The 23,922-nt window shown below is 38.4% G+C and overlaps 1 protein-coding gene across 2 annotated transcripts in view; it reads right to left on the bottom strand.

Moving 5' to 3' along the window:
• The window catches only part of PRKX (protein kinase cAMP-dependent X-linked catalytic subunit), a 62,366-nt gene extending 42,784 nt beyond the window's left edge, over window positions 1-19,582 (bottom strand). For both annotated transcript variants that reach the window (XM_069003953.1, XM_069003946.1), the window contains exon 1: window positions 19,147-19,582. In XM_069003953.1, the coding sequence (XP_068860054.1) occupies window positions 19,147-19,330 (184 nt within the window). In that variant the 5' untranslated portion in view covers window positions 19,331-19,582. The remainder of the gene's footprint in view (window positions 1-19,146) is intronic.
• Between the last annotated feature and the right edge of the window lie 4,340 nt (window positions 19,583-23,922).

Genomic DNA, 23,922 nt, shown 5'->3' with positions numbered 1-23,922 from the left:
AGAAAATGTCTGTCTACTTAGCAATGATGAGAGCAAGAACACAGCAAGAACTATGCCTGTCACATTCCGGGCAAGATCACTGGATTACCTGTTCCAAAAATTTTACTGGCACTGGCATACCAGTGGTTTTCTCTTCTGTTCTGGATGATAGCCTCACCCCTTGCCAAACCAACTGAAAGCTCAGTATCATTAATTCTTTATCCCAGCTCAGTTGAACAAAAAAAAAAAAAAATTAACCATGCGTGCTCCAAGTACAGCCTAGCTTTTGACTCAAAGGGGATGCTGTAAAAACTTTCCAAAGATCCCAAAGACCTGGCAATTTTTAGGTTTCTTCTTACTTGGCATACAAGGAGTCTGTAACAACACACCACTAAAACTACATTTCACCACCCGGAATTCGGTTTAGTCTCTTTTCAATTTCACACAAGATTTAATATGCCAGAGAATACCAAAAAGTTGTGTCAACAACTCGTTGTTAACCCACCCATTTAAATCTTTCTGAACTACAATCCTTAAGAACTAAGGACATGGGAATCACCAGGCTAATTAACACCCATCAGCAGAGTTTCCTGTTTTTCACACAATTTGGAGACACATTTCTGATTTCCAGAAAGTGCCAATCAACTGAACACCAACGATGCAAGTTCCTCTGTCATTTCGGGTTTTTGATTCTTTTTTTTTGCTGACAAATTATTGTCTCTCTGCAAAACTATTTAAGTATCAAGGTGTCATTAAGCAAAACAAGCAGAATTCTTGAAAGTTTCTTCTGTCTCTTTATTCTTTCTTTCTTTTGAAATACTAGGGACCAATAAATACATGAAACCAGAAAGTATCCAGATTGCTGGTTACTCTCAATTTCTAAACAACTCTTAGAACACTGATTCTAAATGCATCTCCCTTCTCAAAACTTTTAACATCCACAATCTTCAGAACAATTCTCATAGAATTAGTATTTCCCTACTTGGTTCTTCAATGGTATTTTTGCAACTCTTTCTTTGCCTTTCATGACCTGCAATTCATGACATGTTTACTCCATATTGAAACTAGGACATTGCAAAATCATTATTACTCCTATTTTTACCTATTTAAATATTACACTTGAAGTATAGATAGGTCACAACTTGAAAACTGGAGTTTTTTATAAAAACAGCTCAAATAGAAACCTTGAAAGATGAACTTCTTTTTCCACCTAGAAACTAAATTTTATACTACTTGCTGGACTAAATGAAGGAGGCCTGTGGAAACAGCTTATTTTAAATGATACCAAATACCAGCTAAAAGTGAAGCTTATCAGTCTGTACTAATATAATTAAAATAAACCAGCCTATCCCTATCATGTTTTAAAAGACAAGTATATTTAAGCTAAGAATGAGGTACCTGTCTGGCTAGTAACACATGCCAAACTAAAACACTAGAAAGCATTAAATTTTCTCTTTCATCTGGTGAGAATTTCAGGTAATTAAAGCATTAACAAAAAGTGTCACATTTTAATAGCAGGAAAAGAATCTGTAAATTGGAAATTATACTAGAAGACAGTCCTTTTTTGGAATTTAAAAGGTTATGTCATTCAAATCCTATTCACAGAATTATTTTTTCAGGTAGGGAGAGGTTAAAATAAGCACATGAACTAAGAGCTTCTCAGAATGTAAATATTAAAGGGAAGAATTTTTAACCTATAGTTTCCTTCCAAATAATTTCTCAAACAACAAAAGCCAGACATGCAAACCCCACACCAAGCCTTCTGTACATTAACTGATGCTTAAAATTCCCATCAAGTTTTGAGTAATTCAGGATTCTTTCTAAATAAATATATGTTCAAAGTTAACCTTTTCTAATGGCTTTAAGTATTTAAAACCACTATGAAACAGCATCCTTAAAATGAAATCTAACACAAATGGACATTTAGGCTAAAAGTTACTATATTTATATTTAATTCAAGTGTGTTACACTTCCACTTACCACAAACAAAATGGGACACAAAATAACCCAGACTCAGGCAAAAAGAAGGAAAATCAACAAGATGAGTAAAGTACTATCCCAGGTATGATAAAATCCCAAATTTTAGTCTACAATATTTGTCTTGTTTAAAAATTGCTGTAAAAATGTTATGACAGAAACATTTTATAATACAATCCAAAGTGATGAATCTCTCTTCAGATACTGTTTGATTTTGTGTCTGTGAAGAGGTGTGAGTTGTGAACATATAGCTCCCGCTTCCTTGAGCTGAAATTAGTACTACACTCAATATTTTGAATTGGAATCCCAGAAGCAGTCTAAGCCAAAAGAGTAATTCTTCTAATTTTCTACAAGGATGAATAACATGTAGTTTACCTCTGGTAGTACATAAAGAATCACTTCAAGTAAATCATTAACACACCATTTTCCATTTATTCTGTTCAGTTAATGAGAAGTGTTTCCCAGTGATTTTTTTTTCCCTTCCAAAAAAGGTAAGTAGGGAAAAAAAAACCCTATGCAGGGACATCTTATATTGGAAATATAAAAAGCTTTGTTTCTAAGTGTCATTCTCATAATCAAATTTTTACCCAAGATGACAGTAAAGCTCTCTCATCGTTTACCAGCACTTCTATCTTCACCTTCAGTTTCCCTGGTGACAGGAAGTATTTACAGAACTGTTTTGGCTGGTTGCTTTACTCAAATTCAGCATGAAGAAATTTAGTTGGTTTTCCACCAAAAAAAGAAAAAAAACCCAAAACAACAAAACAAAATGAAACAACCAAAGCTAAACAAATTGTCATGTCACAGGAGTTACAAGTTTCAGCAGACTAAAGCCCTTTTCAGGTAACTTCAACTAAAAGAAACCATCATTAAGGTCTTCAAAGTTTAAAACAGCACCTCTGTAGAAGTCACATGACTCTTCAGGTACTTGAAATATTGTTCCAACATCTTTTGAACTGTCAGTTGCTTACAGTTGAACATACGAGGTCACATATATTGTCATGAAACAATTATACACACAAAGCTTACAATTACACCCAAAGAAAAAAGAAAACCTTAAAATAAAACTGGCCAGCCAAACAACTACAAAACATGGCTGGGCCCAAAACTCATGTTTTCATCTCAGAAAAATAAATAAAAATAAAATTTTGATGACTAAGCATCAAACCCTAATGCAATAATCTGTAAAAGATTTAGAGGCACTTAGTTCCAAAAAAGTTAATGCTACGCAGAATCTAATAAAAACCAAATTCATGCAACAGCACAGATCAAAACTTTAGCAGCCCCCTCAGAATTAGGTAAGTCTGAATAGAGGCATTTAGTAGGTATCTGATTAGCCACCTTTCTTTTCAAGCCAGAAATATGTCTCTTCATACTTGTAAGATTTTACGCAATCATCATTTTTTGGTGTGTCCTGAAACTCAGCTTTTCTGAAACAGCTACTTGCTGCAAGTCAGTCCCATGTTAATGCAAAGAAAGCATGAGGCTTAATATCCCTGATAGTGTCCTTTTAAAAAGCAAACAAAAAAAATCTTGCTAAAGTACAAAGGTTTATTATTACTGACCCAATGTAATAAAAGCCACATTGTTTGTACTTGACCGACTTCCTCCTTCTCCAGTGCTGGACAGAAGCCTTTGAGGGACTAGTACCTCTTATAATACATTCCTTTCAATTACGTTTCACTTCCATCTTCCCTGAAAGCAGTGCTAAATCAGACACAAATCAAGAGAATGCATTCCACACAGTGTCAAAAACTGCATTTTTAAATACTTTTCTGACAGATTGTCTATTTATTACTTAATATGTACTACAATGATAGTAAACTATAAGACTGAAATTATGTTGAAGAGCTTCTGTTGAAGACAGATCTAAAACTTACACTTAAGACTTAATTTAAATGTACTCAGGACATTTTAGTTCTCTCATGTGTTTCAGGAAATGGATAAATAGGCAACTAATAGAATAGTGTTCCAGGATTAGCTATTCCCTGTGATTTTCTGTGTTATCACATTATTAAACACAGAAGGTCCTAGTCCAGAAACACACTTTCATGTTTGAGAACACACATACCAGCACAATTGAGAGTCAGCTGGAAAGGCCAGGTTGAAAACCTGATACACTAGTATTCAGAAAGCAAAATGAAATCAAAGTTCAGTGGTGGCCAACACCTACTTTTCAATTTCTTTTCCAATCAAACTCTTCACCTTCATTTTTAAATTTTAAACTGACCTAGAGCTAACTCAGGATATGGAAAAACAAGAGAAACAAAACCTCTGGACATTCCCACTGAAGACAAAGCCTAACCACTGAGCGGCAGTTAAGGACCTGAAACATCAGAAAGTTCAGTTTTCACATTATATCTTAAAACCTCAGGACTGGTATTTTTGAAAACTGGAGTGCTTCCCACTCTCAAAGATAGATTACCACAAAGCACCATTTAGTTCATACCATCTTCCTCATGGCTGGACATCAAAAGACACAGTAAGCGTATGCTTTGAAAGAATGCCATTATTCTCGGTCTGTTCCAATGTATGGTGGAAACTTACAAAAACTCTCTGTAAAATATAAAAAAAATGAAACTAGCAAAGTTGCAGGCTAAGAGTATGCAAGCTGCTATTGTAACCCAAAAACAAGGTGAGAGACAGAATTTCTCCCATCTTTTAAGCAAAGAATCAACAGCCTCCCCAGACACCATGAGCGAGGAATATCTTCACTTATTGCACAGCTTAGCTTTGGACCAGCCATGTGGAATCCCCTGCAATTCAACAGAGGAGAAAAAAGGTACTTCTGTATTCAATGGAGTGGTTTTACACATCCAATTTATGAACACAGAAGTACCTACTTCCCTCTGTTGACTCTACACACGTAGGTTTGATAGCCGTTTACAGTGCGTAGTCTCCATTCAGACAGAAGAGACCAACCTGAAAGTTACATGGTCTGGTAAGTGCATGTGGGATTTCATGTGGGATGACATGGAAACTACTGAAACAGAATATGCTAATTTGTATAAGGAAGTATATAAATTTATGAGGTTTAAAAAAGAATTGTTGGCAACTCAATAAATTCTTCATGCTCCAGGTCATGAACCTATGCCAAATGATACCTATACAGCTTTATAATCTTCAGCACTGTTACCTAAGAAAAATTTACTGACTCAGTGTCACAAATGTGGTATTAAAAATGTCAGTTCACTCATCTAGCTTTTTTTCAAAATACTGATCTAGATTAACACTGCACACAAGAAAGGATACAGTTTGTACAAATAAACACATTTCAAACCGTATCCCATTTGCAAGCTTGAATTTCTCTCTATGTTCTGTAATCTTACATATGTTATTCAAGTTTATACAGCACAATAGTCTTAGACGGTATTCAAAACATTATCCTCACACTTGAGCTATTATGCTGATAGAGAAAAATATTTCTGATGTAACTATGACCTTTTCTAAAAATTCTGTTTAGTATGATCTTTGTTTTGAATGGATTGTAGTGAAGTACTAGAGATTTTATTATAATATGCACAAATGACTCAGCATTGTAACCATACCAAAAAGAAACGCCTTTCCAAAAGGCTGAAACAATGCCTTTGCATCTACAAGTTACAAGCAGTTGCTGTGCCACTACTATCCTGCATTCTATATTCCGTAAATGAAGTTTTACAAAACAAAATCAAACTACAAGCCCACAAGAATTTTCCCCTAAAACACTACCTCAATCTGGAACAAGCACTGCAGATATATTTATTTTTGGTTAAAGGTTAATACACTGAGAATTCATGAGTGGAACAAAGTATTCTTCAAAAGGAAGGCTTTGTTTATATTCAGAAGGAATATCAACTGATATTCCTAGAGAATAACAATGCCTTAGGTATCTAGAATTTACTTCATGTGTTCCATTACCTTTCCAAATTCTCACATAGTATACCTTACAAAAATTAGTATCACTCTGTACAAGATAAGGTGAAGAAATCACCATTGTTTGGCACCAGAATGAACATCACAATATTCTCCACATAAAGAGCTATTATGCAAGAAAGAGGAAGTAAGTCTAGAATATCCAAATAAAGTTATATTTTATATGGAACTGGAACAAAAGCCCTAACACAAATATTAAGTTTCAAAATCCTAGTCTACAAATTCCATTCTCAAATATCAATTAAACATTTTAGAAAAAATCCTAATAGTGCCCAAGAATTATATTACTAGTAGAATTAAAGACTGAAAATATTATTTGTATTAATATCTAATGTTACTGAAGACATGCCAATGGTAATTTAATATTTAAATACTCTATCAGAAAAGGACCATGGTCTGAATTTGTCATTATATTCAGGGTTGTATGGATCAGCCACTGTTTATCCTCTGCAATGCAGAAAAAGACAGGTGGAAAGATGTAGTATGTCACGAACAGGCAAGGATAGAAGTGAACTCCCTACACAATACATTTTTTCCCATGCAAAAGGAAGACTGACATACAAGGTTATAGAATATATCTCATTTGCAATGACTATTAGCTGTCTCCGAACAGGTATAAAGAGTAAATATATATGTATAATAAAGGATTTATCAGATTTGAAATTATTAACAAGAAATACACACTTACGGCCCGGAAGGTCAACCACATCCTGGGCTGCATCAAAAGCAGTGTGGGTGAGCAGGTCAAGGGAGGGGATTCTGCTCCTCTGCTCTGGTAAGACCCCACTTGAGCAGTGTACAAGTTCTCAGCACAAGAAAGACACAGCCCTGTTAGAAAGGGTCCAAAGGAGGAACACAAAGGTCATGAGAGGGCTGGAGCACCTCTCCTGTGAAGACGGGCTGAGAACGGGCTGCGAGAGCTGGGTTGTTCAGCCTGGAGAAAAGGCTCAGGGGAGACCTTACTGAGGCTTTCCAGCAATTAACGAGGGCTAAAAAAACCAAAACCAAAACAAAATAGCTACTTTTCACATGGGCAGATAGTGACAGGACAAAGAAGAATGGCTTCAAACTGAAAGAAAGTAGGTTTAAGCCAGATGTTAGGTTAGATTACTCAGGTTGCCTAGAGAAGTTCTGGACACCTCATTGCTTGGAATTGTTCAAGGCCAGGTTGGATGGGCCTTTGAGCAACCTAGTGGAAGGTGTCCCTGCGCACAGAAGAGAGGCTGGAACTAGATGATCTTTTAGGTCCTTTTCAACCATTTCAAAGCATCCTCTGATTTAATGAATACTCAAATCTTGAAAACAAAACCAAGTTCACTCTTTTTTTCTAAGAATCAACTTTTTCTTTCAGATTTTCTGTTATTTCACTCTGCTATCCTATGTGTGTCTTCATCATATGTCAGATTTCTTAGCAACATATACTTACATAAGTAGATATGTAAGTATATAACACATGTATACACATGCATCCATTTATCCAAACTCAGGTTAATTTATTTTGTTTACTGCCATAGTTGCTTCTTACTTCTACTCAACAATTCTCTCACCTCATACAACCTCAGAATTACCTGAACCTAGTCTGATATACTTAAAAACAGGATCACAGTCTGCAGTAAAGGAAGTAATGAAGAGCAAATCCAACACCACTTTGATAGGATAGATTAAATTACAGCTAATTGAATTCATGAGCTATAGTTCACACACCAGGAGTACTTGATTTGCCCTTTGCAGACTGTTTCTCCAAAACTGAAACATCATTGCTGAGTGTCACTCAATATTATACCTGACACAGCACACAGCTCAACAGAAATGTATTTTAATTCATATTCAATTTAAAGAAAAAACAGTTCAATATCACTTGTAATTCAGGATTTACATTTAAAAGAATAGTACACAAGCTTAAAGCTGCTAAAATTAGAAGGCAGGGACAGATTTAAGCATCAGAAATAAACACAAAACCAATCTATCTGGGCCTGCTCATCAGCTCGTATTTAATTCAAATCAGTTGTAACTGAAAGCTACGGGTAATCTGATTGTTATTATATTATTATCCATGAACGCTTTTTACAAAACTTGAAGCATGTTAAGTTTTCAGTAGAAAAGCCAAAAGGCATACTTCTTCCTTGAAGACAGATGAAATAGCCAAACAAGAAAAATTATCAGGCATATTAGGTATTTACTGCTACTGAAGCTTGTTTCAGATGCTTGCAGATTTCCTAGGAACAAGTAACAGTCTCCGAAGACAGGACAGAGACTGATGAAATTATTGTTTCATATACATGAGGCCCACCTACATCACTGATGGAAGAAAAAACTAGCACTGCACTACACAAAATACACCTTCTCACAAGGTACCAGAAGAAAGCTGTGCCAACAACTAATAAAATGTCATACTTCTTGACATAAAAACTAGATGTTAGCCTTTGTGGGACATGCCAGTAGACAAACTAAGTACAATCAATGTTTAAAGAGTCCCTAAGCACTATAGTGGCCTTTTCAGTCAAGTTTACTTTCAGTCTTTAAAATGAGGTCTGTGTATGACATGCAAAACTACTTAGAGATGACTGTACTTTACGGTAAATTATTCAACAGTCTCCACCCCACCCTCCCCCCCCCCAAAAAAAAAAAAAAAGGATTTGTCTTGCTTATAAAACATAACAACTATACTGTAGAAGGCTCTCCAGAGCAAAGTGATCAAACCCAGTATGGCTTTTCTCCTTCTCTTTGCTCCCCCTTCCCCCAAGTGGCCTTGCATTTCTAGATGACTTTTTTTTTCCTGTCCTATTACTACAATCAAGAATCATATTTCAGAGAAGCAAAGGAGGCCAAGCAACAAAGTTGTGCTTGTTCTCAAACAATGCAGCTCTTAACATTTCTATCAAAAATGAAAGCCAATCGGACTAGAAATCTCAACTATTATGGGAGCAATCTGGAGTGCTGCATCTCTCCATAGCTATTACACCCAGCTGCTAATAGCAGATTTTTTCCCCCTTGCCCAAATATTTTAAATGCCAAAACATACAAAGATTAGAGAGAGGTTTATCAATATATTTCATTACAGGACATAAACCAGACATATTTCATGCAGGAGTGCCCAACTTGAGCATATCAGAGAACCCATTAAAAAAGCACCATAGCTGACTCATTTCCACATGAATAGATGACATTGCGCACCCAGTATTACCCAGCAAAAACTACAAATTCAGTTACACTTACCAAACCAAGAACTAATGACATCACTTTCTTCACTTACAGTCATATAGAACACCCAACTGTGCTTCTAGTTACACTTTCACTCAGTTCTACCAGTTTTGCACTGAAAAGAAACAATTACACCGGAAATACAAACCCACCTAAACAAAATGCAAGTGTCTCAAAACAGCATTAAGCCCCCTCATCCTACCTTTTTTTTCCAACACCACTTTTAGTAGGAACTCCAACATTCCATACCAAAGACATAGCCTCACCTATGCATTTATCTCCACTGCCTGCCAGCCTTCTCTTACTATGTATTTACTTTAGTACGTCCTCATTTCACCTCTTTTTTGAAATGCAAATAGCAACCACACAAAGACAGCAAAATTCAAAAAGAATATTTAACACAGAGATGGACATCCAAATACTATGCCAAAGCATTTCACTTGCAATTAAGATCTGGATTCAAAGACCAATATATCTATATTGCAGGCTTTTGTCACCCAGGTACACTCACAGGAAACTCTTAAAGCAATGTGAAATAGGCATACACTAAACTATGAAATAAATAACTGTGAAACCAACGCCTGCTTTAGCTTTAAGTTAGCTGGGTTTACCTGCCAACCTGTCAGGACTAACAAAAAAAAAAAAGACTGCTTGCTGAGACACCAGTTAATTAGTCACAAAACCAGTTGTCTTCCTCATTTATCATTTCACAGTGTTGCTTCCCTACTTACAATTAGTGTGTATTTTAAGCTCTTCTCAACAGATCAAGAATTCACCGATAAGAAACATCACTTGCACACATACGTATTTCATGTTCAAAATAATTTTAAAAGAATTGTTTTCACAGAATTATCCCATCAAACAAACCAGACTGTACTCTGTCTAATCCACAACCAACAGTAATCTAGAAGCACTGAAAAATTTAGGCCTGCCTAAGAACCAAGACAGCAAAAAATTATCACCACTGCCACCAAAATAAATCTTTTAGCTTACAGTAAGTCAAGTGTTGCAGATAAAAAGTTGAGATAAACCTAGAAACTCCTTACTTATTAGAACAAAGAATATAGTTTATTTTATTAAATACTTAACATGGATAGCTGTCACAAGCTTTACAGCATCAGGATTGGATGTGCCCCAATTTGTATATACTTTTCAACTGATCATTGTATAAAACTGAACGAATGTGTAAAACTGAAATGAAAATAAAACATTTTTTAAAATATCCTTTTTTCCCCCCAGAAGAAATATATTTTCATGTTTTTGAAAACATTTTGCAATAACTGTTAATTTTTTTTTTCAGATTCTTCTCAGTTACTTTTGTTTTCCGTCTAATGGCTCTGTCTTGTAGAACACACTGTCTTTCTCACAGCTTCTTCCCAGCTGGCATTTGTAGCAGAAAAAAACAAAACAAAACAAACCCAACTTTAATCAAGAAAAATTTTCCATGAACAGATCCAAGGAACCACTGCTACTCACTGTAAAAACTCTAGAAGAGATGTAGAAAAGCTTTCAAACAGAGCAGTTTGAATTAAGGTACAATACTGGGAAAATTTTAGAAATGTCTTTTAAATTTATTATAAGCCAAATTCCATTATTTCCAAATATATAAAAGAATGAGCAATTTCTACAAATATGGGAATTGAACTGTGTCAATTACTAAACAAGGAGGAAGAAAAATGTTGCCACTTCACCATAAATTCTAAATTCACCATTTCTGAGTTTGACAACTGGCTGGCCTAAATAAAGACATAGTGCCAAAGTTTTTATAGGCCTTTGAAAGTCACAAAAGTCAGGGAGAATTTAATGGCCTCAGAACACGAACTCAACATACTGACAAGCAACCTGAAAACTTTTCATAAAAGAGGGGACAAAAATCCCAGTTTAGAAACAGACTGACCAGCATTGTCCTCATTGTTTGTTCTCCAGCGACAGACAACAAGTTACCCCCTAATCTTCCTGACAACAAACTAAAATTTTACAATGCATACTCTGAAGTTATTTTTGGCAAGCCACGCAAATTAAAACTTTACAGGCTATCATCTCCTGCACCCAAGAGCTGTAGGAAGCCACTCCAAGCTGGGAGGGAAGAGGTCGGAGGCTAGAAGTCTGTCATCAGTTTTGGGGCCAGTGGCATGAGGAGTCTGCTATTATAGCACCCAGAAGTTCAATATGAACACAGTCAGCCAGCAGCCTCTTCATTTTTACATTTGCCATCCATATAGCTATTACAGTGCATCCTCATTAGCAGACCAGCCAAGGTAAAAATCTTATACCCAGTTTAGCCTGTTTTTGGAAGAGTCTGTAGAGGGATAGCTCTCTTAACAACTACCTAAATCATTTCAGAGCATTTAATTTACTGACTGGAGCAATACCTGAGAGGCATAAAAAGCAGTACTAACTAGATATTTTGTTTCCATCCAGAGAGTACCCTGCACCTTCAACAATAATGGCAGAGTCATTACTATTAATATTTCAAATTGCTCTAAGTCATCATATTCACCAACACAAACAAAACAACACTTTAACAAATACCAAGAGCACTCTGTATGAAGCCACATTTTAGCAAAGAACCATTCCAAAACTCATAAAAAACACAGTATAGTGGACACCTTAAACTGTCACTTTATAGGATTTTGGTAATCAGCCATTACCTCCTTAGTAAGAATCACATGAAGAAACAAACAAACAAGAAAACCAACCAAATTAAAAAAATCCCACACCTTGGCACCTTCACCTGATTTCCTCTTGTATTAGACAATGTCAGAGGGTCTATAATCACATCTTCCAGGCAAAATAATTTACTGCATTGTTAGCTTTACTGCTTTTAAAAATATGCCTTAGACAATACCAAGACTACATACAAAAAACGACACATGCCTAAGTTACAGGTTACAACTACTAATAATTGTTTATACTACATAGCTCTTCTGTTTTGAGTTCCTTTTCACCAGTACTTCAATAAATACAAAATAATTACACCAGAATATACAAATTGCATATTAGAATCAAATTAGCAACAGGTACATGATCTTCCATGAAAAAATAGTTCAGAATCAATCCTTTAAGGAAGTAAAATAAAATCCTAGCTTAAAAATTAAATTTATAAACACTCCTGCATGCTGTAGGTACTGTATGAAGTGTTTGTAGAAAAAAGATCTGGTAAGTGTGATAGCCATTAAGAAGTCCAAATATGCTGACAGAAAATGAGCAGAAGACTTACATATTCTCACTCTTCCTCTATCAAGCTGCAGAATGGTAAAACTTAAAGTTTATGAGTTTGTATAAATTTAAATATATATGTGTATTTACATATATAATGTATAATCCAATTGAGAAAGCTGTAGGTGACATTCAAACCAAATATCCGGTAAAGAAACAACAACAAAGATTTCACATAAAAATTAGTCTCTTGATATATAGACATGATAGCTTGTTGGCATAAGGGCTATGAAATACTCTCCTCACCAAATAGAGAGTCACAAGACTAGAAAATCAGATACTTCGGGAGCAGTTCCACTGACCAGATCAACCCAGCAGACAACTCTAACATTCCATCACCATCAGCAGCATACACAAATAGGTTATACCACACAGTTCAGTGACATGAAAAGGATGCTTCCTTCATTGAACTTAATGTGCTTCAGTTATCAATAAATAAATAACACACACACATACACAATTTGTCTGATTTGAAACATAAAGCAGACCAATTGATTCCCTGGAGAAAAACAACAACACATTTACACAAAAGTTACTGTCAATCAATTAACAGACCAGCTAGCAACTGCTTCAAGCTTGGATGCGAGTGAAGAAACTGCCAGAAGAAAACGGACAGACAAATGAAAAGTTTTCATGATCAAATCCTACAGATTGTCATCTTTGATCCACTCCAGTATTAAAAATAAGGATAAAAAAATCCCCGTATTTTATACGAAAAATTGAACCAGTGCTTTAATATGAAGTGCAAGCAGTCCAGTTCACAAAGTGAACATTCTTAGCAAAGAATGTTGTATCATATACCTCTCCCTTCTTTATTTTTTAAAGAACGAAACCAACACTTGTTCAGTCATTTGAAAGACAAGTCTTCCTATGGGAAAGTAGAAACAGTCTTATTTTGAAAATTGCTCTACTCTAACACCTAAATATCCCAGGTGCACACTACCACACAGTACCCAGCAAAATTTTACTTACCAATTTCATGCTACTAAAAAACGCTCTAAAACGTTGCAGAGATAAAAGGATGCTTTCCCAAGAAAAGATAACATGTTAAATTACTCCTCAGTAGTAAAAGCTAATACTGAAAATGTTTTACACTGGTAAGTGTCAACAGTAAGGGAACTACACTAAGCTAAATAATTTGGTTAAAAAGAGCCCAGACAAAACCCTGGAAGGTAAACACAAGTTCCCATCTGTTACTTTACAAAAATTCACTCTTCATTGCTGTATACACATCTATGTCTCTCATAATAAACAAAAGTGGTATATAAATTCCATCACACTTGGTTTTTTTCTTCAGTTATACTGCCTATCACCCTTAAAAGTGGACCAAACCACGATTAAACACACTTTAGGAAGGGATTTGTTTCACTAAGTTTTCATTATATGAAAGCCCAAATATAAAGGCATTCATTCCAAAAGGTTGTTCTCCCTGTCCTCTACAAACAGTCCAGACACACAAAGTCAGGAACCTAAACATAGAAAAAATTGAGTCAAGTCCTAAGAGCCTACATGCTTTCTCAACCCCTAGTACTTTAAAGTTCCTCTTTCTTCCCACTGAAGAAGAAAAAAGAAAAAAAATAGTTAAAATCTGTATTTCTTTTCAGGTTTCTTATCTTGTTCAGTTTGAGCTGAGATACAACACTTAACAGAGGAATTTTTCCAAAGTATTTTCACCCGGTACATTAGTTTTATTTAAGCACAAACTTGCAGGGGAAAGGTACAGTGTTAGGTGCTTTTAGTTTTGTGGGTGAGTTTTGCATGCTTCTTACTTCTGAAATATTAGTAGTAGCTGGGTTCCAGATTATTTGATTATTTGCATTGCAAAAGGCACTTCTGGGCATCTCTGGGCTATTTATAGGACTTAAATTACTTATCTTCAAGAAGTGTATTCGAGTGTTGAAGCCTGTTCTATAACACACAGTCAAATTCACAATATCAGAAAAAGAATACTGAATTTCTTTCTGCCATCAATTAAATATCTAAACTAGATTCAGATAAAAGAAACAGGTGACAGGCAAACACCTTCCATTTACCTCAAGACTGATTTTAAACACTGAAGATAGAAAAGCAGAAATGTGAACTTTCAATTTTCACATGTTCAGACTTCTTCCATACACTCTCACTTTTCTGACCTCTCTGAAAGATAAAAGAGAATACTTGTTTCAATCCATTTTCTTCCAGCCTAAAGAGAACAAGAAACTTATGGGAAGGGACCTGTTGCTGCCTAATCCACAAAAAACATTATGGTATTGGAATTCACCTCAGCAGTGGATGACAGAAAAAACAAGGGAAGAAAGCTGAGTCACACCTGGTCATTTCTCTCTACAACACCAGCTATAACAATAATGATTTATTTTGGGACAAGTGTCATTTTATGGGAGGGAAAAATGAAGTAAGAAATACAGAGAGTGAAACCAAAATCCAAGTCATTCAGCTTTATGACTGAAGTCTCAAAGACATTCAAATGTAATGTTGAATTCAGGTCACCACTACAGTCACAACATTCAGACCATGTTTTCTTTCAAAACTTGTGGTATTTAAGAACATTGCCAAGTAAAATCATGGATTATTATTTATCATGTCAGTATCAAGAAAAGGTGACAAAACAGGGAAAAAATGCTAATATATCCCTTAGAAAATTTAAAATAGGTGACAACTTTGGTAGTGAAACCAAAAATAACACGTGGTAAGAAACTGAACTAATTTAAGCCTCCAGGAAAAGGAAAAAACACACCAGCGTTCTTTTCTTGTAAAGAACTTGGCTACTCTGGGGCACAATTTCTTACTTAGACAATACTCTTGCATTAGACTACAGCTGTGCACCTACTGTCCTGCTGATACAATGCCACTTGAAATGTATTTGGCTAGCATATTATGTGTGTGAACATAGAGAAATCAAGTATTTTAAAATACATAGCGCCTCATTTTTCCCATGAACTTTTTTAAATTTTCCCATGCGCATAAAAATGAAAACACTGGTATGCCCAATTTTTTATTCTGCATTTGTTTAGTGTAAAGCACTTCATGGGAACAGTAGTTTAAAAGAATCCTTTTGCATAAAAATGCTCTTATTAAAACATTTCAATCGATTGAACAGATTCACAAACCCAAATTTATATTTACAAAGCCTGCTATGGAATGCATTGCACTTTGAAAAGGGGGCAAGAAACAGATCTCAGAGGAGAGAAGGCAAGAAAAAATTTGTCATCTTTCTCCTCCTGGTATTCTCTTCCTTCTCCCTTTCCTATTACCATGCATTTCAATTAGGAACGTAACACTTCTCCCAGCTTCACCTACTCAAAAGTGAAGAAGTACCTTCTGGTTTTCCTGTATTACTTATTCTAGTTTACCTGAATTACTTTTTCATTATGGCATAATTAAAAATTTAGCATCTCCATTTCACGATACGTGTCAGGTGTCCAACTGTAGGCACTCTGGCTTCTGGAACAGGAAGGTTGCCCATATTAAATGCTCAACAAAACCAAGGATGATTCACAAACTATGCCACTAGTGTTCAGAGTCTCCCTCTTTCACTGACCAGACCAACAGAAGTTTGAAATGAGTTCAGATAAGCATGGCCCATGAACTTTTAATGAACATGGTGGTCATGGCATATAAATTTTTGCTTCTGTACAGCACAGAACTAACTCAATCTTGGCACAGTTGAGCATGTAAATTCACTGAGATTCACAGAGTATTTCAGCCTGACCTGAACAGCAGTTTCTGAGTGTGCTGAGCAAACATTTGTATTTCGACCTCTTTTGAAAGGAAAATTAATTCAAAACAACCAGGAGGACAACCAGGCACCTTCAACAGCTCCAGAGCAAGAGTGTTCAACTTTCATATAAAAAGACTAGTTAAAAAACCCATACACTTCAAAGGTTCAAAGACACATTTTCAACCCCTCAGGAAGTACCCTTAAAGAAATATTTTTCTGGTTTAACTTCTCTTAATGCCAGAAATCAGTTTGTGCCCCAGTCTTGTGCCCTCCCCAAAGCCGTGACTCCACTTTATCAACTAAGCATTAAGGAACTCCACTTCAAAGCAAACCCAGATTCTGCTCCAGTTGCCTTTTAACAAAGGGCCCACAAACAACAGAACAAAAGTTGAGTCCTGGGATGTTTGGGGGAGACAAATGTCCCCTGAATCGTTATGCTAAACTGTACTTCCCTTTTGCCCTTCCCACCTTCGCAATAAGTTCTTTGCTAAACCAGGCACAGCAGAAATCACAGAAAACCCATGCAATCCAGCCTGCATTATGGTGGTCAGGTTAACAGAGAGATTTTAATTCTCTGAGACTATGAAGGATACTTAAAACAGTAGTTGCTATATTCAAAGCAGGTATACAACTGTTGGGTTTTTTTACATGGATTTTATTGCATCCTCAGAGAGAAGCTGGATGAAGTCATGGATGACTACAATCTCACAGACACCAACATACTCTGTTACCTTAAATATTACTCATAAACAGCTGCAAGAACATGGAACTCACCTCCCTATTCTGACACTTTCTCAAGTTGATAGCTTCCAAGGCCATAACTATTTCTAAGCCTGGGTATACCTACAAGCAATGATTCTAATAAAGGAGATACCAGAACTTCCTGTTACGTAATTTTTGGGCATTTCCCCTCCCATCTCCAATTATCTCAGAGCACACAGCCTTCAAGAACATCAGCACAAAGAAAATGGTTATCCTTACCAGAGCAGTCAAACTGCGGACAACTCTAAATTGCTGTAGTGAAACTGATGACATTAATCCCATCTATTCGTGCAGGGAGATCAAAATGGTGGATAAGGTAATACAGACTTAAACCGCTGCTAAAAACAACTCTAGATATACTCTTTCAGTACATGTGATATAAATCTACAGTTTACTTAACTAACTGAATTTAAAAAGCCAAGCAAAAAAGTTTCTCAGGATAAACTACACATCTACTCTACTACCCTGCAGTATTTTGCTTTATTTGATTTAACCTGCAGCCCATTTAAATCAGGACTCCAATGCAGCATGTTTGTAGGTGCACACAGAGCAGCCCAACCTCACACAGACTTACTGACTCAGATCCCAGATGCACTACAGAAGCATTAGCAGGGCACTGCATCATTTATAAACTCAGCCACTCAGAGCAGGTATTCACGTGCTCAGTTTCAGTATCACTTTGAGGCTGCTATATTGCTTCCTGGTCAGGAGCAAGACCCTCTCACAGACTTCTACTGAAGCACATAGGTATATCTTAAATTCATTTTTCAATCAACTTACAACAAGCCAGCTCAGTTTCTTTGACAAGGTAAGGCCTTATGTATTTATCTGTGCAGTTTCATTCCTTTCCAGTTTTGCATTTTGTCTTTATTCTCTCTATAAAACGACTAATGACACAGTTCAAAAGAGATGCAAAGAATGGTCATCTTTTCAGGCAAAGCTATTAGAGAAAAAAGAAAAGAAAAAAATCAAGCTAGGGAAGTCAGAGAATGAAGGGAGACTATGTATTCTGTCAGTGCCTTGACAGGCAGCTATCTCCTCCTTTTACCTTTTATTTCCTTCTTTGTAACTCCATAACAGGCAGTCTCACTTTAAGTCTCTCTTTAAATCCTGTGGAATCACAATTTTCCCTTTCCATAGCCTCTAAAGAGCACCTTAAAGAACACTCTAAAAAAGGTATACAGTTTAAAGTTGACACCAGGATTATTTCCACATTTCTTCACTGGCCTCAGGAATATTTTCATGAGTACTATGTCTTCTTTCAAAATTACTATTTTTCTGCAATCTGTGTTTCACTTGAAGTCTTAATCTGTAACTTCATCCTTAAGTGATGACTACTGTATCCACATGGTCATGATGTAATAAAGAAAATCAACCACTTCTGGAGGAAAAAAACCATCACAACCCTTTCAAGAAGTCTCTTAATAATCTCAAATAATTTATCAGTAAAATGTCTGCCCACGTTTCAAACTGGAATATTATCTCAAAACACAACGCACTTCAAGAGAAGATAATGTGTTATTCACTGATAACAACACTCTTGGGCCTTTCAAATTCCATTTTTAAAGCCATCAACTTCACTAATAAAGGGTTTCTATCATACCTTTTTGGCTGAAGAGAGCTTAGGGGAAATTAAGATATGCCTCACATTATTTACTGGAATAAATCTATCCAAAATGATTTCACAGTCCTATAATGAAGAAGTGAATAAAACTTCCATGTAGTTGAACATAAAAGCTTTTAAACCAGGTGCGAAAACCTTCTACCAAAATTCTACACACGCAAAGCATCTTTGTATCAATATTCAGGGCAACAGCATGACGCGGGTTTGACATACGCTCAGCTGCATTCGGCTAACCTGTCTGATCTCTTCCCTGGCCCGGCGACTAATTTATATGATGAATTTTTAATCATGATGCAGGTAAATGAAGTTAAACCAGGTAAACGAGGCTTTACACCAAAAGGTCTTTTAGCTTCAGCAGTGGCAGTACTCATCTCACAGACAAGCCAAACCCGGGTCCGGGTACAGGCTTGCTCTACCGCAGATCCCGCAGCCAGAGCCAACGACACGGCAGCACCGGGGCCGTACAATGCCCACAGCCCCGCAGCGCGGCTCCCGAACCGCGCCGAGGCTGCGGCGCGTCCTCCTCCGCCTCCCACAGCCACCCCCAGCTGCCCTCACACCGGCCAGCGGTGGCGCGGCGGGAGAAAAGGGAGCGGGGATGGGGGAGCGGAGCGGGGAGGCGGAGAGAAAAAAAACACAAAAAAAGAGGGCGCTGGGGAAGGGGGCCGCTGGCTATTGGGGCACCACCTCCCGCCGGGCACGGTCATAGGCACCTCGGCAGCTCCTTTGTTCCCCTCCTTCCCGCACTCACCCACGGTGGCCAGGGTCTCCAGGTCCTCCAGCTTGTAGGAAGCGGGCTCGAGTGCGGCGGGCGAGCCGGGACCGGCGGGGCTGGGGGCCGGCACGGCGGGCTGAGGCGCGGCCACTCCCGCCGCCGCCGCCTCGCCGCCGCTCTTCGCCCCCATTTTGGCCTTGGCAGCGTTGAAGGCGTCCATGGGGCCGAGCAGGCGCCCCGCGGCCGCTCAGCGCATGGAGAAGGGCGAGAGGAAGGGGGAGGAGAGGGAGCGGCGGGGACGCAAAGTTTCAGTCTTCAGCAGGCGGGGTGGCTGCTCCCCAGGGTTGGAGCCCGCTGCCGCCTCTAAGGGGGCGCGCAGCCCTTCAGCATCGCGGCCGCAACCGCCGCGCCGCCCGCCGGTGCCCGCAGCAGGCAAGGACCGCCGCGCAGACAATGGCGAGGGTGCGCCCAGCCGCGCCACACGCGGGGCGGAGGGCGGAGTTTGCCGCTGCCGCTGCGGCACCGTCCCGCTGAGGGCTGGCGGGGCGGGGAGGGGCCGGGGGAAGCGCGGCCCCGCCACACAGCGGGAGCGTGGCCCTCGCCCCCCGCCGCGGGCACGGCCTGGGACCTTGTGACAGCCCCGGTGTTCTCTGCTCGTCCTTTCCCACCCTGCGTCCCGCCCGAGGGGCAGCGCGGCGGGGCTGCGGGGAAGGGGGTGGAGGGGAGTGCCGGCGCCTGCCCCGCGCTGCCTCAGTGCTGCAGGGGCGCCTGGGACGATCCCGTCGCTGCCCGCAGAAAGTTAAAAATGAGCGGTGGAGCCCTTGCGAAGCGGAAGCCGGGCCCCCCTCGGCTGCACAATAACAGCCCTGAGAAGAGCCGGTCGTTCCCCTCGCGTGGGAGCGCCTGTTCGAGTAGCTCCCCCCACACGTCCCAAAGGGTTTGCCACGCCTTATTTTACAGCCCGTTTCCAAGCAGGTGTGGCTTCCGCGCCGTCCACAGGCCGTCCGCGTCCCTTGCTCCAGCCCGCAGGGTATTCGTGTGGCTGGGGATGGCTGGCGGGAGTGCTGGGCTGCGCTCGGCCGAGGCAAGGAGGCACCCGCCTCATGCAGCAGCAGCAGTGGAGTATAGCTCCTTCCAGAGCAGCCAAGAAGCTGTTGACGATTATGCTAGAAGACAGGGCAAATTGGTGTGTGAACCAAGTCACGATAAAGCGTACGCATCAAAATTGGGAATGAGATCCTAATTTTTTTTCATGCCTGTGTCTGGCCCAGTTTTACCCTGTTCACAGCTCTTGCTCTAGTGAGCAGGATATCTGCAAAGCTGATGCGTAAATCAAGTCACACAGGTGGCGTTTGGCATCTCCTTTTTATTAAATGTGACATCATGAGAATTAAAGGCTTATTCGTTTCTGTGTGGAGTAGGTTCAATAATAATGAGGAATAATTGTGTGCATACAAAAAATGAGTACAAATATATAAATTGTTTATAAGAATTAAAATTTACGTACATTTATCCCGAATTTTAAGGCATCCTTAGAGTGCAATTTATAGTCGTAATATCAGAGGATATGATATGCACTTTTAGCTTGTTGACATGAAGAGTTATGAATAATTTGGAAAAGCGTTAGGTCATCTCTGTGTCCTGTCGGCCTGTGAAGTCACCAGTCAAGGAGGATGACATCGCTTCTGCTCCAAAACTTCGAATTTCATTTGTAAACTGTTTGGAATGCAAGTTTTGCACTTCTATTTTTGCTTTGCTACTTTACTTCCTTTACTACTTTACAGCTTTACTTCCCTTTGTGCTTCTTCACTGTGAGGTTGACTGAGCACCAGAACAGGTTGCCCAGAGAGGTTGTGGAGTCTCCCTCACTGGAGATATTCAAAAACCATCTGGATGCAATTCTGTGCAATGTCCTCTGGAATGACCCTGCTTGAGCAGGGAGGGTGAACCAGGTGACCCACTGTAGTCCTTTCCAGCCTTACCTATTCTGTGACTATGTTTTGTACATTGTATACCAGATTTACCATGATAGAGGCCTTGAATGACGTATTTTAAAGAGTCCTTAAACTGCAAATTGAAAATGTCTTGGCAAGCTGTAAATTTAATTCCTGTATGATAAAAAGGTACGCAAGCCAACAAAGCTCTTTCAACAATTAACTGAAAATGTTGTTTAAGATAGCAGTTTGAAAAACAAATATTAAAACTTTGAAGAAATCTCAGTGTGTATAAAAATGTAACTTTGTTTTTTAGCCAAAGAATTGCAAATTGAGAAAAAAGATACAAGCTGATTGTGATAATTATTTGCAATAATAATTTTTATTTGCAATAATAACTTCAGTCTACCCAAGAAAATTGATATTTGGTCTTCCTGAAACCTTTCCTTTTCAATAAAAACTAAGAAATCTTTCACTGCTCAGATGTTAAAAAGGACATAAAGTACTTTACATAAGGTATTGATGATCTTCAACTGGTATTTCCATTTATGCTACAAATTTTACTTAATGTTTAAATTACTTGCATCCAAGATGATAAAACTTTCTTTTAAAGAGCCTCCTACTGACATGCTTCAACAGTTGGTGGCCTGTATGATAGCACACATTTAAAAGAGTTGTGATCGGCAAGGTTCCTAAGCACAGGATTAGCTCCATTTGATGCAGTGTTTGTTCTAAAGATTAAAGTTTGCTTCCTTCCTTTGTGTCCAAGGCATTTACCAGTTGTAGTTGTGGCAATATAATTGCAATGTTTATATTTAGAATATCAACATATTATTAGTGTGCTTTGCCACCTCTGTATAACCCACTTAGAATTTATCTTGCAGATACTGATTATTATTCACAATACTTCAGGGAAAGAAAATATTCTTTCTACATACAGTGAGGTGTTACAGTGGGAATACTGCAACACATGTATCAGACAACGAGGCCGTGGAAAGAAATATATATGGACTGATTCTTGCTAGATGTTTCAGAGATGTTTATTTCTCCAGCCGCATGGCCGGGGCTCTGCCGAGGAACTGAGGCAATCACGGGACCCGAGGGTCCTTGCCCGCGCAGGGGAACACAAAACAACCCATGGGGAATGAGGCTGACCAGGGGCAGGGAAACCCCGTGCCTCCCCTCCAGGGCCCCTCTCCCAGGACTACATGGCAGGGAGAGGAACCTCAACAGTGAGGTTGAGAATCAAAACTCCTAACTTCATGAATTGCAAGTGCAAGTAGAGCTGCCCACTAGATTGTAATAGTGGATATGAAGCATAGTTTCTTGTCCAATTTGGACACAATTCATAGGCAAGCCTGCAGCCCTGTACTCCTTTTTTCTTTATTTTTTGCTCTTATTTTAACTTAAAATGTGAACTTTTGGTCACAGGTACTTTTTGAATAATCTTGGCCTTTCGTTTGCTCTTGATAATTCATAGTTCTCAGCTTTTTCACTTTCCCCACACATGCATTAGGTGCCTACGCCTAGGTTCCTTTATCTTAAAATAGTTTACCGCCTTTATGTTTCCATTCCTTTACCTTACAGGTGCTTACACCAATGGTTAGTTCTATTTTTGTTTTCCTTTAAAAATACCAGATGTTAGAGATGATTCTTTCCAAAGACAGTGAAGACCTTTCTAAAAGAGATTTTATTTAGGGGAAAAAAAAACAACCAAAAAACCAGAGAACAGTAGTTTGAATAGTTTTCTCAAGTTATTATTTTAGTTAGGGCTTATTCTTCTTCTATTTCAGCTGCAAAAAATGTTCAGTGTACTTATATTCCTTTGTAAGATCAGAATTTTCAGGGACCAAAAGAGTTCCAGGTGTCAATTTGGTTATCCCCTGCAACCTTTCACATATGAACCTTTGTCAAACTTCAGCACATACAACCACACTGGTATTTAAATGTTGCTTTACGTCCTAAATTACTAACTTTCCTCCCATTCCTTCCTTTTTGTTTGTTTGTAGTTTTTTTATTTTCTGCCAGGAAACCTTTAGTTAACAATATTAAACCGATGGAAAGGATAACAAACTTTCTATCTATCACTGAATAGATAGATCATTTCTCTGTCATTTTGAGGGGACACTGTGGTACACATTCCATGTAAATGGAATATGATTTAAGCGCCTAGATCTCTGGGAAAGGAATCAGTCATTTAAATGTCTCCATGACTGCAGACAAAAGAGTCTTTCCTGTGGTCTGAGCAGGTTTGTCTTTGTCTACCTGAAAGCCTCCTTCTTTCTTCCCTGCAAATATATAATTTTCCTTACAAATCTTGTTAAAGCATATCTTTACCATCACCATCATAGTAAAACTACTACTATGAGTTTGCTGGAGAACCTGTTCAAACCTGTAGGGAGGAAATGGAGAAGTCCTTCAGTGGTGGTTATTACTAATAAATAGCTCCGTATCATCTCCTTTAGTCACACTACATACAGTGCCTAAAAACATGGGACTGCTCTGAGGAGGAAGCATAACTAGTAAAGATAATTAGTACTGGTATGTGTTTTTCATTTGTTTTGTTTTGCTAAAGAAGTTCATGATCAGGCAAGCCCTATTATGTAAACCAGCACCCTTTCGTGCAAAAAATCCCAGCCTGTGACAAAGGAAGGGGGAAATTATTCCACCCATCTGAAGCAGTTCCTTCATAGTATGGAAATAAGCCCATCTGTATAATGAGCAATCACACACTATGCGAATGTATCTACACACTCATAAAGCAACTATCACACTTTTATTTGAATATGATTATGTTTAACATTTTTTTTAAAAGCATTTAAATTATGATGAGTATAATCGCTGTATCCAAATGAGAATTTAAATGCAAAGACTATAA

Source organism: Aphelocoma coerulescens, chromosome 1, assembly GCF_041296385.1.
Source record: "Aphelocoma coerulescens isolate FSJ_1873_10779 chromosome 1, UR_Acoe_1.0, whole genome shotgun sequence".
In the NCBI taxonomy this organism is placed as follows: Eukaryota; Metazoa; Chordata; class Aves; order Passeriformes; family Corvidae; genus Aphelocoma; species Aphelocoma coerulescens.
Note: the sequence above shows the minus strand (reverse complement) of the source record. Positions and strands in the feature narration are given on the sequence as shown.